The sequence below is a fragment of the Mesoplodon bidens genome (genome assembly GCF_964165515.1).
Source record: "Mesoplodon bidens genome assembly, chromosome: 16".
Taxonomy (NCBI): Eukaryota; Metazoa; Chordata; class Mammalia; order Artiodactyla; family Ziphiidae; genus Mesoplodon; species Mesoplodon bidens.
Genome location: NC_138173.1, coordinates 60,029,734 through 60,049,810, shown reverse-complemented (window position 1 = coordinate 60,049,810; position 20,077 = coordinate 60,029,734). Strand labels below are relative to the sequence as shown.

The following is a 20,077-nucleotide window of genomic DNA, read 5'->3' as shown; positions in this document are numbered from 1 at the left end:
ATGAAATAACTATCAGATAACAGGTATTACGAGGAATAAAAGGAAAACAGACATTAAATTTGGTTTGTGGGGAGCATGTAGTCTCATTGGTGAAACAGGATTAACAGAGGTGAAACCAATAAAGGACAATTCAAGAAAGTATATTCTACCTTGGTGCTAAATGACATGTTTTACACAGTAATGAGGTAGGGATCAGCCATTCATTCACTTGTCAAATATGTGTTCAGGCTCCTTTGTGGAGGATGCAGACATGAAAGGCACAGTCCCATTCAAGGAACTCACAGTCCAGTGGGAAGACGGAGAAGCACACCAACAATTACAATATAATGGGAAACTGCTATGGTGGAGGCATGTGTTTGGGGACCAGGGAGTACAAACGAGAGAGATGTTACTCAGATCTTCCACCTGTTCATCCAGTTGGAATAATGTAGTGTAGCAACAACAAACACACTGGCCAAACAAATGAACCACAGTGAGGGACGAGTGGTCTGGCAGAGCTGACTCTTGAGATGAGTTTCAAAATTTGAGTCTGAACGAGCCAGAGGAAGAAAGAGAGTTCTGGGGAGTCAGAATAGCATGTGAAAATCCATGAAAGGCTATAAGAACAGGGCACAACAGGAATCAGCACTAAGTATGGAAAGGAAAAGGCATGTATGAAGATGTGGTAAACCAAAATAGTGGTCTGAATTCTTCACTATTCTGCAATAGAATTATGCATCTGTTCTCTTGCAACAGGCTCATGCATTTCCCTATCCCTTGGATTTTGACTTGGCCGTGTGACTTGCTTCAACCAATGGGATATCAGTGGGCAATGATGTGAATAGAAGTTTGAAATATGACTGGTGGGTGGGTTGCCCTGTTTATTTCTGCCAATGCCATAAGGAGAACATACTCTAGGGAGCCACTGCTCCCCCCAGCCAGGGCCCCAGCAGAGCAGAGCTGCCCTTGCCTCCCACAGACATGTGGTGAGAAATAATATCTATTGTTGCATGTTACTGAGATTTTTGTGGTTTGTTATGCAGCAAAAGCTGACTCGTACTGAGAGCCCTGAGGAGTTCAGTTTGGCTAAAGCAAAGGATACAGACTTGAAGTGAAGCTGACTGGAAAACATAACCCGGGACTACACAAAGATATCTTCCTGAGATGGCATTAACATTGGGCAGTATTTCCATCATATTACCCATTACTAAGACAAGGACTGAAATCCAATGCAAAGAATCTGCTACAACCTACTACACAGACATTCCAATTAAGGATTTCAAAAAAATTTTAAGCTACAGAAACAACTATATCAGTTTTCATGGCAAAAAGAAAACAAAACAACAGTTACAGTTTTTTGTTATTGTAATAGTCATATTACAGTAGTACGAAGAGTGGAGACACAATTTAATGATAATTTTAATTTGTCAATGACTTTTTAAAATAATTATTTGTGTTTGACTGGCAAATGATTTTATCCTGATTACAATGAATTCCAGAAATAGGGACACGAAAAGTGTTAGTCTACAAAAAGCCTTTTCCAATAGGTGCTACTCTTTCAAGGTGCTTAAATCTACATCTTATATTTCCCTCTAAAAAGCTACATCTGGCACTTGAATAATTTAAAGGAGGCGGGAGAGAAAGACACCCATTTAAATGGCAAAAACAGGCAGACACAGCATGAGCCAACCCTTCACAAGTGTGCTAGAAGTCAGACTGCGTGGAAATCGTTCTAACAGATGAAAGCATCACCCTGGTTACATGGCAAGGGCAGAAAACCTTGGTTTAATTTAGAACAATGTGATTAAATACATATTCACAAATTCTATGCTCCTCCCTTCAAATGTACAGCTTAGTCCCCCCTCTACTTGAGCATGGGCAGGGCTTAGTGACTCCTTCTTAATAAAGAGAATATGATGAAAGCAAAGCTGTGACTTCTGGGACTAGTTACAAAAGGTACTGTGGACTCATCCCTGCTCCCTTGCAGGGATTACTGGCTCTGAGGAAAGCAGCTGCCATGCTGCGAGAACATCCAAGCATCCCTATGGAGAGACTCATCCTTCTCATGCAAATATAAGCAGAGTAGTCAGGGAGGGCCTGAGACCCTGCTAATCATTCTTGATAGTGAGTGAGCCAGCCATCCTGGAAGTAGATCTGCCAGCCCCATTTGAGCCTCCAGATAACTGTAGCCCTGACTGACATCTTAACTGCAACCTCATGAGAGACCCTGAGCCAGAAGCACCCAGCTAAACTACTCCTGAATCCCAGACCCATATAATCCATGATTATATATGTTTAGTGTTTTAAGCTTCTAAGTTTTAGAGTAATTTGTTCATAGTAATAGATCAATACATAGGGCTTCTTTCTGCAGCCATGGTAAGTGCAAAGGGTCACTCTGTAACAGGAAAAAAAATCTACAAAATAAAAGATGGTACAAAGAGATAAAGAGAGAAAGAGCATTCATTGTCAATGCCTTAAGGTCACTATACATTAGGAAAACACAATCCATCAAACCTTCAGAGAAAGGTCTTGTTCCAAAGGCCATTCAAATTGGACTTTACCAAATAATTAATGGGTGTAAAAAGAGAAAACTCTTTATTTCCCTGGAATTCATCTCTCAGGTTATGAGAGGGAGGGGATAGGAAAGTAAGAGAGGAAGAAGACAAACATGTATTTCAGCAGATTTTTATCAGCAATGAAAAGACGATGTCTCATGCAGCTGAGTATCAACCATAATTTTTATCAGCAATGAAAAGACGATGTCTCATGCAGCTGAGTATCAACCATAATACAAGGGAAGACTTGTAAATATTTAAGAATCAACCAGTAACTTATTATGAGAGCTCTACTGGCCCTCTATCTTTCATCAAGTTGATCTGTCCCATAAAGAGAATTTTTCCAGGAATAAACCAGGATACAGGGGACATTAAGAAGTTTCACAGATGCTTACCATTGAGGCATTCCTGGCTCACAACTACTATGCTTCATTTCTGAATTTGTGACCAAAGTTTTCTGCCAAATGTATCGTCTATGCCAACAGCTCTTTTCAGCCACAGGAGTTGAACATAAGAACCCTACTTCTCTCTCCCAGCTTTGAATCCAGTGGGGACCTAGCTTTTTCTCTAGACTTCTCAGCCCTGTGGATTCACAGTAAACTGTGGCACGAGCATAAGGGACTCAGTGTTAGCTTTAGTGTGTCATCTGCTGCCCTGACAGCCACTTCTCTGTCTCTGAAAGGTGGTGTCACTGACTTAACGGCAACCAGAAGATGGCCGATTCCTTTTCTATCTGTGTTTGCTTAGGGGAGTTCAGTTGTGGTTCATCTTATCCTTCTCCCATCCTCCTTTTCTCATTTTCTGAAACAAAGACCATCTTTTTCAAGTTAACCACAGAACCCGACTGATAAAAACTGATCTTTAAATATTGTCTTTCTTTACATTCAGTCATTAGAAATTTGGTCTTCGGTGGCAGGGAAAGCTCAAGGAGAGACATCTTCCAACTTCAAAAGTCACTCAGGGATCTTATCCTCAAAGAACAATAATAAATTAATCCTGAGAGCCAGCAGAGGTTAGAAACTGCCCTAGCATCAAGCTTTTAGACAAACGTGATATTTTCTCTTGATTAAAATGACATTCCAATATTAATATTTTTTAATACTCAGTAATAATATTGGAGCGACTAGAGCTCTTACATCCAAAAGATCTGATCCCACAGAGTAGACATAAAGTGCTCATGAAATTTATAGAAACCAATGAAGTCCAGCAAAGGGAAAGTCTTTGCAATGATAACTTCCAGTCATTTCCAGTAAACTTTTTTCAGGTGCTGGCATAGGGAAAGACATGACCTCGTCTAGTAGGAAAAAAGACATAATGAAAAATCAAGAGATGTGTTAACCAAAAAACATGTGCCTGAAATAGTAGGAGAAGGTAATTTACATTTATTTGCATAGTGCCAATGATGTACTTGCTATCTTAATAGATCTTCACTGTGAACACAATAGAGACAAATGCAGAGACATAAGTAACTGATAAAGCTCAACTATATCATCCTGAATTTGGAGCTGTTGCATTTTAATAATTCTTAAATACAAGTATATTTTGAGTTCTTCATTATGTTTCCATTGTAGTTGTACTGGAAATCTGTATATTGGAATAAAGTATTTGACCATAAATTACTCTCCTTTTACTTCTTTATATTACACAGTAGGACACTATTTTTTTAAAATTATGTGTGAAGGCAGGTAGTATTTATTATCTATAAGTTTCAGTTTAGAACAGTAACAGAAATGTTGCAAATTATTTGTTATAAATAGGAGACAATATGTTTGCTAGGGCTGAGAATCATGGCTTTATAGGTTTCAAGTCCCTTCCCACCTCAGGACCTTTGCACATGCTATTGCTGTCTTTGCCTAGAATGCTCTCTTCTGACTTTCTTTCTTACTGATATGGCAAACTCCTAAACTTTCAGGTCTCATTTAAAACAGCACTGACTCAACAGAGTAAGTCAGAGTCCCCTCTTCCATGTTCATAGAGCAATCTACATTTTTTCATAACACATAAAAACTGAAATTAAGCTATTCATGTATTTTTTTTGTTTAATATCTGTCTCTATGCTAAGTACATAAAAGGCAAGAGCTGTATCCCCTGTTTACCACTATGCTGTTAACACCCAGCACCAAGCCTGACATGTAGTAGATGCTCAGTAAGTGCTGGTTAAATGAATGAATGAAAATTCAGAAAGATTAAGCAGCCAAGATTACATAGCTAGTATGTGGCAAAGTTAGGATCCTAACCCATATGTGATTGATGCCCCAAACTGCATTCTTTCCATCCCATCATGCTGTTTCCAGCTAAAGCAGCATCACACATAGTAAGGTGAAAACGGTTTCTCTTCTAAAATATCAGAAGTGAAACAAAATTAAATTACTTTGCTCCAGGTTTCTCCCTATTTGCCCCCAGGCTGAGATACTATAATAGAAGTATAACTTCTATACATGCATCTCAAATTGCCAGATCCATGACAAATTTCCCTATAGGTTACTGCCCTACTGGGCCTATGCTAAAATCTAGAAGAATTGTCAAGTGCCAAAATATATAACCATAAAAAATGTTTTTATCAGGGACTTCCCTCGTGTCCCAGTGGTTAAGAATCCACCTGCCAATGCAGGGGACACAGGTTTGAGCTCTGGTCTGGGAAGATCCCACATGCCGTGGAGCAACTAAGCCCATGAGCCATAACTACTGAGCCCACGTGCCACAACTACTGAAGTCTGTGCACCTAGAGCCCGTGTTCTGCAACAAGAGAAGCCACTGCAATGAGAAGCCTGTGCACCGCAACGAAGAGTAGCCCCTGCTCGCCGCAACTAGAGAAAGCCCACACGCAGCAACGAAGACCCAATGCAGCCAAAAATAATAAATTTTTTAAAAAGTGTCTTTATCATGTTCACAGGTACCCAAAACAGGTCACCTGACTTCTCAGAGCTGGTCATCTGCCAGGTCACGGATGCCCCAAGGCTATCCAAACACAGCAGAACAGAGTGCATTAAGAAGCTTGCAAATAGTACAACTATAACCCACTAAAACACTCTGGTTAGTCTAGCAGTTCACATGCTATGAACTGTGGATATTAGGAGCCATAATGAAACAGGGTTCACCAAACCCTGCACAGTGCTGGCCTCCTCTGTGGAACCCCCGCCAAGCAATGAATTTAAAGGTGACAACAGGGCAGAGGTGAGCAAGCACAGATATTCTGGAATCATACCCATCTGGATTTGAATTCTGGTCCCCTGCTGTTCAGCTGTGTGGCCTTTGTGACAATTGACCATCCGGCTGAGCCTCAGTTTCTTCACCTAAAAATGGGGCTAATCCAGATCTCATAAAAGTTTTATGAGCATTAATAATGTACTAAGCAACTGCTGGTTTATTAAGTAATTTCTTAATAAATGATAGCACCATTTCTTATCAAAGGCCACAGTGCTGTCTTCCTCTAAATTCTGACAGCATGTACTTTCACATAACTTGCTTAGCAGTTGCCGTCTCCCTACTTGTACATTCAGTAATATATCATATTCTTTCCTTATCCAAACCATGTCTTCTATTTTATCCAAATGAGATTGTATATATGGGACCGAGCACAATATTGCCAGATGCATTTGGCGCCTAACATAACAAGCAAAAGCCATAAATCATAGTATTATCTCACACACTGCCCAGCCAAGAGCCTTACATAAACCTTGAATTTCATAAATATTTGTTGATTTATTATAGAAAATAAACCAGGTATGAATTCCAGCTGTTATGGATATACAATCTAAACATGAAAATCTTTAGTTGGATGGTTCCTCTGATCCAGTATATTTTGGAGAATCATAGAAACTGAAGGAGTTGCATGAAGACTGAAATCAGGAAAATTTCCCAGTTCTTTTCCGATAAATAAGTAAACTGAATTTTGTGGACTCTAGACCAACTAAGCTACTGTTGTCTGGGTTCATAAATGGTTCAAGATATCAGGGTGGATAATGAACATTTAAATAAATGGAATAAGGAAATAAACAGATTAGTCATCTGGGAATGACATGCAGAGATCCCAATTAGAAATTGAGTTGTCAAGAGGATCTAGTTAGAATCACACAAGGCTAATTGGAGAGTGAGTTAAAGTCAGAATAGTTAGGACTCAATTGTCACAGTTCAGGGAACAACAGAGGAACAACAGAGGAACCTCAGAGCTGATCCCACCCATTTTTCTAAATTTTGGAAGCCAGGCTTTAGTGTCATTTACCTGAAGATAGTGCAGAGTTTAATGGGGAAAGGCAGCAAAAATGTAGCCTAGTCCATGGAGGAATCGCCTTTCTTTGACATAAATTAACAGTGTAGTATAAGTGAGAAGAGAAAGCAGGCGCATCACATTTTGCTTCTGTGATGCAAGTGGAACCCCTTCAATTCTGGGGGCCAATAAACAGCCAAGTCTCAGGTGGAGTTTAAGTTTTGGAGGAACAATGTGAGCTGCACGATCTCTTTGAATCATTAAACTCTGAGGATTCTCTTTCTATTACAGCCTATGGGAGAAGACAGCTAAGAGACTGTTCCACACAATCTTATGAAAAATACTTTAAGTTAAAGGAGACAAAGCGTTAATGAAAGCGAGGAAGACAATCGGATGGAGTGAAAATACAGTCTTCTGTTAGGTAATAAGGAAAGTCATGAATGGCCATCTACTTCACCGAGCTAATGTGGAAGGAATATTTGCAATTTCTATTCTCTAAAAATGCATATTCTTTGGATATTTCAAAGATAAGAATGGCGTTAATCAAAGATCTTGAACTAGAACAGTGTATTTCAAACTGAGGTCATAAAATCCAAAGGTGCCCCTTAGCCTTTTTTTTTTAATTTTATATTGCAATATAGTTGATATACAATGTTGTATTATCAGGTGCAAAGCAAAGTGACTTAGTTATACATATAATATATCTCTTCTTTTTCAGATTCTTTTCCCATATAGGTTATTACAGAGTATTGAACAGAATTCCCCATGCCCTCAGCCTTTTAACAAAAGAAAACAGGAAACAATAGTAAGGGAAAGTATTATTTCTATTTGCCTCAGTTATATAAGTTTGAATGCACACACATGCACAGGCATACAGCATCATGATGTAAAATGTATTTCTTCTTGTTCATTATGTTTTAAGAAGTTTGAAAAACTTTTGAAAAATTAGAATAGAGAAATCAGATCGAGTACTTCTGGTGAAAAATTAGCCAAATCAATAGTTATGAATTTTTTTTTAATGAGGACTCAGCAGAAAGTGAGGTTCCCCTCAATGCTATGCCAGAGTCTCAACATCCATATGTCTTTCAGTCTTACTTTTGTAGCTTATTATTTGTCTAAGTACACCGCCTAGTAATAGTACTTATTTTTACTCATTATAATGAAGTGTCCTTTAAAAATTGTATTCTACAGTAGAGTGATAATCATATATTTTTGTTTGTTTGTTTGTTTTTTGTTTGTTTGTTTTTGCGGTATGCGGGCCTCTCACTGTTGTGGCCTCTCCCGTTGCGGAGCACAGTCTCCGGATGCACAGGCTCAGCGGCCATGGCTCACGGGCCCAGCCGCTCCGTGGCATGTGGGATCTTCCCGGACCGGGGCACGAACCCATGTCCCCTGCATTGGCAGGTGGACTCTCAACCAACCACTGAGCCACCAAGGAAGCCCGATAATCATATTTTATACAGAAAAAAAATCAAACTGATCTCTGGTTTTATTTCCAGTCCTGACATTGGCTGACTTCTAGCATCTTTGGGCCTTGATAACTTTATAAGCTTCATTTTTATATAAAATGAGAGGGTCAGGAGACAAGATGGCTGCAGTTTCTTCAGTTTTAAAATTCTATCGTTTTGATTTAGTGGAAAGGCAGACATTTTTCTGTATCAATCTTTTCTGGGTTTTTGGACCACAAGGCTAATATCAAAACATGAATCACTTTGCTGTATACCTGAAACTAACACAGCATGGTAAATCAACTATACTTCAATAAATATATATATTTTTTAATTATTGTTCTCCTTGCAACCATGAATCCCAGTTGCAACAGGATTGAAATACTTTGCTGGGAATGAAAAGTCCCCTGGGCGCTGGCCTATAAACCCCTACCTTAAACCCCAAAGCACACCCTCCCAGTTGGTAATCAACCAAAATCACCTTCCCTCATGCTCAGAAGGCATTTCTCACTTTCTCTTACTGTCATCCTACCTGTGTTTGTGAAATACAGGATTTTGCTTATCTACTATACTCTTTCGGAATGTATACATACATGTATGTCAGAAAATTCTATCATGGAAATTCATATTTCAAGGGCTGTCTGGACCACTGTTTGAGGATCCTTGGCTGATTTTTCTCTGATCTAAGCATTCAAGTGTTCTTGCAGAGCAGGAAAGACTCAGTCTGGCAGGAACGAGGACAGGACTTCCAAAAAGAACAAAGACAACTTGTGACTCGCCGAGAGTGACTCAGGCGCTGGCCCTATGCTCCCTGAGTCACAGTTGATCCATCACCAACCCCATTAGAGGGTGTCCTGTTGACAGAGGTGGCCACCTTCCTGGCTGCCAGATCGTTGGTATACTGCGAGGAAATTATGTCCTTCTCTACATCTGCTGATTTAGTGCCCTGGCACAGGAAAACCCTTTAGAAAGGAAAATCAGAACTGGGTTGCAATCAAAGCAACAATTATCTGATGAGGACCTATTATTGCAAAGCAATTCAGACCTGAGCCCTGCTTTCTGCCATCATGCTGTTCATTAACATGTGATGACTGCTAAAATGGGTGGGAGAGACGGTCAGAGCATCAGGTATTCAGGGGGTGGAGACATCTGTTGGTCTAGAACAATCAACAAAAACGTCATGCATGAGACAGGGGTTAAGCTGAGCCTTGAACTAAGCGTAAGATTCACGTAAGGCAGGGAAAGGAAAGGATGTTTCCAAAGGGGGAAGAACAAAGTGTCCAAAAGTGCAAAGGCAGAAATGCACATGGCCTGTTGGCATGGATCAAGAATAAATGTGAGATATTATCTTGGTAATCTGCATTTTACATCTCAAATTTGATCAAAGGAGTATATCCTACCTATCTCATTAAAGCAATATGACTCACAAGAGCAGATAGGTACTAGTTAGCTTTTCTCCCAATCTACATTCCATAAGATTGTGTCCTAGAAAATACTTTTATTGGTTATCTCTTTTCCTATCACTTTCTTTGTGGCTGATACGTAACCCCATTTTCCCACCTCTCTTTGATCTGATCTGCTTCTGGAGTGGGAGATCTTGGCCAATTACAGAATAGGGTGAAATTCAATCAAAAGAGTCCATTATTGTATTACACAACACTGCTAAGACCTGTAAAGGGTAGAAGAAAAGGCTAAGTAGGATCTCTATTTGAAAGAAACTTTAATAGGAAAAATTAAACATTGGCCCATGGAACTATTAAATAAAATACTGTCTCCTGTTATAGGAAGATGAGCCACAAACAGTATTTAATTTGAAGTTTAGAATTGGCATGGTCTACATAAGCACATGTAAATCATATGTTGATATGACTCATGCCTTACCTCAAGGCTGACCATTGCCTGGTATGGGAACTGCACAAAAAATGTACCAGACCTAGGAAGTGAGCTCTCTACTTGCCATGACACATGGGGACAAAGAATGCTGCTTGCCATATCAGCAAACAAAAGATGTTGTGTCCATCAAGCGAGCAGCCACTACGGCTGCCCCCAACAGTGCACCCTGAGGAGATTCAGGATGGAAAAGAACAGAATACTGGCTCTAGGTAGTTAAGGTTCGTATCAAAGGAATGATTTCAATGAGCCCAGACTCTTGCATCTTCCCATTCATAGAAAAGTGCTGAATTCATTAATTTGAGATGCCTGTTTTTCCTTAATTGACAGTTCTCTTTTGATGTTCCCACTACCTGGTTTTTGTTGCAAAACTCCTACAAATCCAGGTCCTCCTTCATCTCTTCGGAGCAGTTCCTCAGACCCATCTGAGAGGCTGCATCCCAGGCTTAAGTCCTCAGTGAGTCCGCCAAATAAAACATAATTCTCAACTTTTAGGTTGCGTGTGTGTGTGTGTTTTTTTTCAGTTGACACATACGTTTGATGCTACATCTGTCCAGAGAGGGGTATCATTTTGTAATTCTACCTGGATGGGCATATTTTTTTAATTCATCCATCTAGAGGGGACCTCTTTCTCTCATTAGCTCAAAAGCCTTTTAGAGGTGAATTGGAGTTTCTGATCCTCCTTTTGCATAAAGGCAGACATGGCTCTTAATAAATGTTTTGTAGATTACTCAATTTTCTCAATATTGGGAATTAATAAACAAGAAGCTGAAGAATAGATGGAATAGAATTAATTTAGGTCCATTATTTGGAACTTTATCATTGCATAAGCACCACTGTTACACTCTTGTTTCAGCGCACTCAGTGAGAGGAGTGGTCCAGCTTACCTCGTTCTCCTGGGGTCCCTGGCACACCTGCATTTCCTGGAAAGCCTGGGGCACCTGGGGGTCCTTGTTCACCAGGGGTTCCAGGTGAGCCTGGTCTCCCAGGCTCTCCAGGAGGCCCTTGGATGGTCCGGATTGATGTTGACTGGCTGGGAATCTGGTTGAGGATGGCTGTGTACCTGGCCATATGACCTGAGACACGAAGGACAAAGAAACATTCGATGAACTGTCACACATAGAAAGGGAGAACTGAAGGTATTAATTATCAAGGTTCCAAACAATTCTGTTAGACACCCACCAATAGGAAGAAGCACATCCCTCTGAAATAAGTTGATTTCCAACTGAAAAATTTTTGCATTTTACTTTGGATGATATTAACAGCTGGATTGTATTCAAGTCGCATCTCATGTGTTTGGAATTCCACAGCTCACGTCAGCATCTCAGTAAACATCACTGACCAGAAATCATAAATTTTATCTTCACCCCCAACATTTATCTGACCCCTAAATCCTCACCCAGCTGCCCCTTTCCCCAGCGATTTCCACCCAAGTCATATGTCTTTTTTTCCAACCCACAAAGCCTGTTCCACCCTCTTGCTCAGAAATCCCCAGACAAGTGCGCTGTTTCAACTCATCTCTTCATTGCCAAGCCTTTTTGCAGAAACCTTTACTTGGGTCCCAGCTGCAGAAACTCTGAATAGCTTTATTTTTTTTAAAAATCTGGCTCTCTCTCCCATAATCCCTTAACTCAGTTGTGCCTGGAAGAATGTCTTTTAATAATTAGACGTATAGATTGAGAAAGTATTTGATACCATAATGCCCCATTTTTCAGCATCATCAGGAGATAACATTTTCCCAAAGAAGTGAACTTTCCAGATGACTGTCATTTATTCCTTTTTAAACATTCAACCCTAAATAAAGAATAGTAACCATTTTTAGAGGGATGATTTCTAAGATATAGTCAATGCATTCTTAAGCATAGGACCATGACTGTAAGTAGGACTGGCTTCCTGATGACTCAGGAGCCATTAGTAGGCATGTTCGTGAATGTTTGGGTGGGATGAGACATTTCCACATCTGCTTTTTCAGCTTCCTCCTTTGATAAAAGGGCCATCTTTATTATTGATACTTCTCTAGCTGTCATCACCTCAGCCTCGCACAGCTTCCCACATAACATTTCCTAGCATAATTCAGATCTGGACTAAAAACCAGGTAACTGAGCATGTGAGGAATTATATGCTAAATGATAATCAAGTTCTGAGGTGAAGCCTAAGGAAGGAAATAAGAAGCCCGGAGAAACGTGGAGTGGTGTGTGGGCAGATGGTTGAGGTACCAGAAATAAAGCTTCTGGGTGGGTTGGGTTTTGCTCATAGACTGGCATAAAATCTCTTCTATTTTTTTCCTCTGACAATGACATTGACAGGCAGGGCCTCCCTATTTTACAGACCTGTTTCAGCTCTTGTATAACCCCTGCTGGTTTCTATTTCCTAGAAGTTATTCACAAGAATCTGAGAATTCCTGATGGGAAAACCTGGATTTTGGACTCTCAATTTTTAGGGCATGTTTCAAATAATCACATATTTATATAAGATTTTTATTCTACAGTGGAATAAGATAGCAACTATTGTGAAATCTTCCTTATATTATGGTCAGTGAGTCATATTAGGGTTTAACCCTTAGGTTTCCTTAAAATCATTACCCACCCATTTACAGTGTATACCTGAAATGAGAAACTTACAAAATAATCCAAGGTACAGGTTAGCTTCGGACATATTCTACTTAATGTTGTTTCCCTTTTATAATTAATTGTATTTTCAGAGATCCTATTTTGGCATTAAACTTAAGTAGTTTCATTTAACCGATAAATTCTCTCTTTCACAACCACTAGTTTGGGCAATATAATACAAAATGAAATAAAGTTAAAGTATAGGGAGCATTACTACTACATCTGAAGATAGTAGCTTTGTATTCAGTTTGCCCTAAGATTTACGTCTTAATGAAAACTCTTCCAAGTCCCTGTAGACCTTCACTCCATGCTTTCTGCAGGATGAGATCTGGGTTTATCTACTGCAGATGGAATTTTGGACCCAGCCAATAGCGCCTTCTTGGACACTTACAGGACTCCCAAACTTCCCGGGTTAAAAAAATATAACCTCAAAGCTGTTAAGGCAGCCGCTTAGGTAATGTTGGCCTTGGAGATGGTGGATGCTACAGAACCAGGGGGCTTGACAGCAGAGCCAGGCCAGAGCTGTCTGGGTTTGAGAGGAATATTTCATCTCCATGTGGCCCCAGACCTTTGTGGAACTAAACAAATGACTGGCAGAGAGAGGGGCCCACTCTAGTAACCCTCTGGTTAGATTACTGAGACAAAATATAAAGTCAGTGGGCAGGGGAGAAACGCACAGATGCGTGGGTATGTAAGTGAATGAGCATGAATCAGTAACTGAAATACTGGCCTGTGGGAAAGTTCAAGTTTAAAATGAAGAAATGGGACAGGTGTGATATAAAGTGTGTTCCAGTGTAATTTTTGGCACAGAGCCCAAGTATCATGTCAGATGTTCACATGAAGCCTGTCCCCATGTGTGCATGTATGTTTGTGTGTCTGCATTTTTTTGGTATAAATCTTAAAGAATAAAGGGAAGAGGCTTGGGCTAACCAAAAGAAATGGGTAAGAAAGAGATACGGATTTAAATCTAGTGGCTTGAAGGTAGCTTCTGATGCCTCAGTTTGGCAGCTTTCAAGTGCTGAGGACTTTAGAAAAAAATCTATCTATTTGGAGAGATGAAGAAGAAATAAAAGATTTGATATGGGCAGTCAAGTTAAACCTATATGGGCAAACAGAGAGGTTTTGGACAGACAAAAGAGAGGAATTTGGTCTCTGCACCATCGATGCAGAACTCTAGGGTAATATGTAATGATCACTTAGATGGGTTAGTGATGGCCATCTGTAAAGCTTATGTTTCTGCAACAAGACAAAGCTTAGTCCTTACGCTTGTGCGAAGGCAAATTCCCGTTTGGACGCGTAACAGAAAACATCTGGAACTATAACACACTTACTTTGGATGAGCTGTTCGCACACCTGATGTGCCACTGCTCTCACCATGGCTTGAGACTGTAGGTCACCCTGGATGAGAAAAAAGCAGACTGCTGACTCTCAGCCACAAACCCAGCCAATGGCAGGATTTCCAGGATGGGAATGAGACTTGACCTATTGTTCCCAACCTGGGCTCTTTGTCTCCTAGCAACAGGTAGGATTGACACACAGGTAGGTGCACACGGAGAAGGTATAAGCAATCTGGAACTCATGGGGCAAGGTTCCTGAGAGCCTTTATTAAATTAAAAAGTTCAAGTGTTTCTGGCCCCAGATTCTAAAAAATTTAATAGCTTTGTAATAAACCCATACATATTTAATGCCTTATTTATCACTCTTTAGAGCTTGTAAAATACAGCAATTTCTCAACCAGTGGCTTACTTAATACTAATAGCAACTCAGAGGAAAGATGTTAAATCCATCTTACAGATGAACAGAGTTAAACATACTGCCCAAGTTTTCACAGAGGTAACTGGATGAGCCCAAGGTCACTGCTGTTTCTACTAGAGCCGACAGAACAATTTTATGAGCAGTGGCACAATTTCTCAAAGGATATAGAAGTCCCCTAAAATAAACTGATTTAAGTTTCACAGCCAGTTCTTTGACTCCATGCTGCCTTTGTCTTCCTTGGTTCTCATATTGGAAATACACAAGCCTCAATCTACCGCTTGGCATTTTGAATAGAGCTTTTACTTTTCTGAAGCCTTTTCACATCCATTATATTATGTCTTCATTAAATCCACTTTATGAGTTAGATGAGTTTGATTCTCTCCATTTTAGCCTGAAAGAAATGGCCTAAGGTCACCTAGCTGGATAGTAGCAGATCTGCAACTAGAAGCCAGCACTCCTGACTTCTAGCCCACAGGGTGGTTTCCACTTGAAAATGTGCTCACAGTCAAGCGAGTTGAGGAGACAGGGAAGAGGAGTGGTATTAGAGCAATGAGTAATCATGATAGTAAATGGTTATCCTTTATCAGGCTTATGCAACAAAATGTGTGCAGTCAGCTGCAGCTGATCAACACTCCAGAGGATACTTACTCTTTCTCCTCTTTCTCCCTTTGCTCCAGGGACACCCTGTAAAATTTTAAATTGTCAAGTTACTTGTGACACTGGACTCAGCCAAGCATGATAGTGTATCTTTTCTTATTGTATCAACATTTTTTATTAGGTCTCATAATTCTACAGCAAAAATAGATACATAGCAACAGGGTTAAACAAACAGCAACCTGTAATCTCATCAAGCAGAGATAGCTCTTTTAAATATTTTACTCCTCCAGCCTTTGAAGGCACCGACACAATATGTTTGAATATAAAATTGGGATCATGCAGCAATACTGCTTTGTAACATAGTGTCACTGAATAAGTCATTCACATCTTTTTGCACAAAACACCACCCTCTGAATTGTACTTTACTGACGCTGCATAATTGATTTCACAAATCTCTGCTGAAAAGATAAACTGTTTTAATTTTTGAAAGACTATCTCTCACAGAAAGGAAAAGATCTTCCAATTTAAGAGTTCAAGTAAAAGATGAAATCTGTGAAATCCCACATCCTCACTCTGCTTTCCATCCAGAATAACAGCAAACAATTCTTTCTCCCTGAGTCTTCCTGATAATACGAGCTTGTATTAACAAGAATTCTCAGATGAATCATCATTTTGTTTTGTGGCTTAGCTACTCTTTGATCCATAGGAAACTTTACCATATCTGTAAAAACTTTTACTGATAAAACAATGGCGTTTTTAGTGTTTCTGCAATGAAATTACATGTTTAATGCAAAACATGTGTCTTCAGAAGAATTTCATCTTTTTGTTTCAACTCCAAGGCAGCATAACAGATTTACTGAACATTTTATAGTCTCTATCAAAAGGACAGTGAGTACCACTTATAGATGGAATTTGCCACATTGTCAGACTGTTCCCAGTTGTTACTATAATCTCAATAGGCCCCAAATCAAACTCATATCATCTCCAAAATCTCTATTCAGTTAGTCATCCAAATTCAAAATTCTGGGTTCACCCCACGGTGTGCAGATAAACTGGCTTTCTGGAAAAATGAAATGCCCTCACTTGTACTGTTTGCTGTTTTCAGAAGTGTAACTGCTTGTACTATGGTTGATTACAAGTGACAAATGTGCTGTCACTGAAGATGGGGTTTCAAAGGGAAGAGAAGCACAAAATCTACTCTCCCAAGCATGTACAAGCCAGCCCAAGCCCACCACTGGTTATATCTTTTAATCTTTTACCCTTCCTTCCCTTGCCTCCATTTTTTTTGAATTTTATTTTATTTATTTTTTTATGCAGCAGGTTCTTATTAGTTATCCATTTTATACATATTAGTGTCTATACATCAATCCCAGTCTCCCAATTCATCACATCACCACCGCCTCTGCCACTTTCGCCCCTTGGTGTCCATACGTTTGTTCTGTACATCTGTGTCTCAATTTCTACCCTGCAAACCAGTTCATCTGTACCATTTTTCTAGGTTTCACATATATGCGTTAATATACGATATTTGTTTTTCTCTTTCTGACTTACTTCACTCTGTATGACAGTCTGTAGATCCATCCACATGTCTACGAATGACCCAATTTCGTTCCTTTTTATGGCTAATATTCCATTCTATATATGTACCACACCTTCTTTATCCATTCGTCTGGTGATGGGCATTTAGGTTGCTTCCATGACTTGGCTATTGTAAATAGCACTGCAATGAACATTGGGGTGTGTGTGTCTTTTTGAATTATGGTTTTCTCTGGGTATATGCCCAGTAGTGGGATTGCTGGGTCATATGGTAATTCTATTTTTAGTTTTTTAAGGAACCTCCATGCTCTTCTCCATAGTGGCTGTATCAATTTACATTCCCATCAACAGTGCAAGAGGGTTCCATTTACTCCACACCCTCTCCAGCATTTGTTGTTCATAGATTTTCTGATGATGGCCATTCTAACTGGTATGAGGTGATACCTCATTGTAGTTTTGATTTGCATTTCTCTAATAATTAGTGATGTTGAGCAGCTTTTCATGTTCATCTTGGCCATCTGTACGTCCTCTTTGGAGAAATGTCTATTTAGGTCTTCTGCCCATTTTTGGATTTTTTTTTTAATATTGAGCTTCATGAACTGTTTATATATTTTGGAGATTAATCCTTTGTCCATTGATTCGTTTGCAAATATTTTCTCCCATTCTGAGGGTTGTCTTTTCGTTTTGTTTGTAGTTTCCTTTGCTTTGCAAAGGCTTTTAAGTTTCATTAGGTCCCATTTGTTTATTTTTGTTTTTATTTCCATTATTCTGGGAGGTGGATGAAAAAGATCTTGCTGTGATTCATGTCAAAGAGTGCTATTCCTATGTTTTCCTCTAAGAGATTTATAGTGTCTGGTCTTACATTTAGGTCTCTAATCCATTTTGAGTTTATTTTTGTGTTAGGGACTGTTCTAATTTCATTCTTCTCCATGTAGCTGTCCAGTTTTCCCAGCACCACTTATTGAAGAGACTGTCTTTTTCCCATTGTATATCCTTGCCTCCTTTGTCATAGATTAGTTGACCATAGGTGTGTGGATTTATCTCTGGGCTTCCTATCCTGTTCCACTGATCTATGTTTCTGTTTTTGTGCCAGTACCATACTGTCTTGATTACTGTAGCTTTGTAGTAGAGTCTGAGGTCAGGGAGCCTGATTCCTCCAGCTCCGTTTATTTTCCCTCAAGACTGCTTTGGCTATTTGGGGTCTTTTGTGTCTCCATACAAATTTTAAGGGTTTTTGTTCTAGTTCTATAAAAAAAAAAGCCATTGGTAATTTGATAGGGATTTCAATGAATCTGTAGATTGCTTTGGGTTGTAGAGTCATTTTCACAATGTTGATTCTTCCAATCCAAGAACATGGTATATCTTTCCATCTGTTTGTGTCACCTTTAATTTATTTCATCAGTGTCTTATAATTTTCTGCATACAGCTCTTTTGTTTCCTTAGGTAGGTTTATTCCTAGATATTTTATTCTTTTTGTTGCAATGGTAAATGGGAGTGTTTCCTTAATTTCTTATTCAGATTTTTCATCATTACTGTATAGGGATGCAAGAGATTTCTCTGCATTAATTTTGTATCCTGCAACTTTACCAAATACATTGATTAGCTCGAGTAGTTTTCTGGTAGCATCTTTAGGATTCTCTATGTATAGTATCACGTCATCTGCAAACAGTGACAGCTTTACTTCTTCTTTTCCTATTTGGATTCCTTTTATTTCTTTTTCTTCTCTGATTGCTGTGGCTAAAACTCCCAAAACTATGTTGAATAATAGTGGTGAGAGTGGACAACCTTGTCATGTTCCTGATCTTAGTGGAAATGGTTTCATTTTTTTACCATTGATGACGATGTTGGCTGTGGGTTTGTCATATATGGCCTTTATTATGTTGACGTACATTCCCTCTATGCCTACTTTCTGGAGGGTTTTTATCATAAATGGGTGTTGAATTTTGTCGAAAGCTTTCTCTGCATCTACTGAGATGATCATATGGCTTTTCACCTTCAATTTGTTAATATGGTATATCACATTGATTGATTTGCGTATATTGAAGAATCCTTGCATTCCTGGGATAAACCCCACTTGATCATAATGTATGATCCTTTTAATGTGCTGTTGGATTCTGTTTGCTAGTATTTTGTTGAGGATTTTTGCAGCTATGTTCATCAGTGATAATTGGCCAGTAGTTTTCTTTCTTTGTGACATCTTTGTCTGGTTTTGGTATCAGACTGATGATGGCCTCGTAGAATGAGTTTGGGAGTGTTCCTCCCTCTGCTATATTTTGGAATAGTTTGAGAAGGATAGGTGTTACCTCTTCTCTAAATGTTTGATAGAATTCATCTGTGATGCCATCTGGTCCTGGGCTTTTGTTTGTTGGAAGACTTTTAATCACAGTTTCAATTTCAGTGTTTGTGATTGGTCTGTTCACATTTTCTATTTCTTCCTGGTTCAGTCACAGAAGGTTGTGCTTTTGTAGGAATTTGTCCATTTCTTTCAGGTTGTTAATTTTATTGGCATATTGTTGCTTGTAGTAATCTCTCATGATCCTTTGTATTTCTGCAGTGTCAGTTGTTACTTCTCCTTTTTCATTTCTAATTGTATTGATTTGAGTCTTCTCCCTTTTTTTCTTGATGAGTCTGGCTAATGGTTTATCAATTTTGTTTATCTTCTCAAAGAACCAGCTTTTTGTTTTATTGATCTTTGCTGTCGTTTCCTTCATTTCTTTTTCATTTATTTCTGGTCTGATCTTTATGATTTCTTTCCGTCTGCTAACTTTGGGGGTTTTTTGTGGTTCTTTCTCTAATTGCTTTAGGTGTCAGTTAGGTTGTTTATTTGAGATGTTTCTTGTTTCTTGAGGTAGGCTTGTATAGCTATAAACTTCCCTCTTAGAACTGCTTTTGCTGCATCCCATAGGTTTTGGATCGTTGTGTTTTCATCGTGATTTGTTTCTAGGTATTTTTTTATTTCCTCTTTGATTTCTTCAGTGATCTCTTGGTTATTAGGTAGTGTGTTGTTTAGCTTCCATGTGTTTGTATCTCTTACAGATACAAACACATTTTCCTGTAATTGATATCTAGTCTCATAGGGTTGTGGTTGGAAAAGATACTTGATATGATTTCAATTTTCTTAAAATTACCAAGGCTTGATTTGTCACCCAAGATATGATCTATCCTGGAGAATGTTCCATGAGCACTTGAGAAGAATGTGCATTCTGCTGTTTTTGGATGGAATGTCCTGTAAATATCAGTTAAGTCCATCTTGTTTTATGTATCATTTAATACTTCTGTTTCCTTATTTATTTTCATTTTGGATGATCTGTCCATTGGTGACAGTGAGGTGTTTAAGTCCCCTACTATTATTGCGTTACTGTCAATTTCCCCTTTTATGGGTGTTAGCATCTGCGTTGTATATTGAGGGGTTCCTGGGTTGGGTGCATGAATATTTACAATTGTTATATCTTCTTCTTAAATTGATCTCTTGATCATTATGTAGTGTTCTTCTTTGTCTCT

The 20,077-nt window shown here is 39.0% G+C and overlaps 1 protein-coding gene across 3 annotated transcripts in view; it reads right to left on the bottom strand.

The window, feature by feature from the left end:
• COL14A1 (collagen type XIV alpha 1 chain) overlaps positions 1-20,077 on the bottom strand; it is a 232,589-nt gene that overhangs the window by 14,478 nt on the left and 198,034 nt on the right. For all 3 annotated transcript variants that reach the window (XM_081214278.1, XM_081214279.1, XM_081214277.1), the window contains exons 43-45: positions 15,092-15,127; positions 14,020-14,086; positions 10,967-11,155 (exon numbers count right to left, since the gene is read on the bottom strand). In XM_081214278.1, coding sequence (XP_081070404.1) covers positions 10,967-11,155; positions 14,020-14,086; positions 15,092-15,127 — 292 coding nt within the window. The remainder of the gene's footprint in view (positions 1-10,966; positions 11,156-14,019; positions 14,087-15,091; positions 15,128-20,077) is intronic.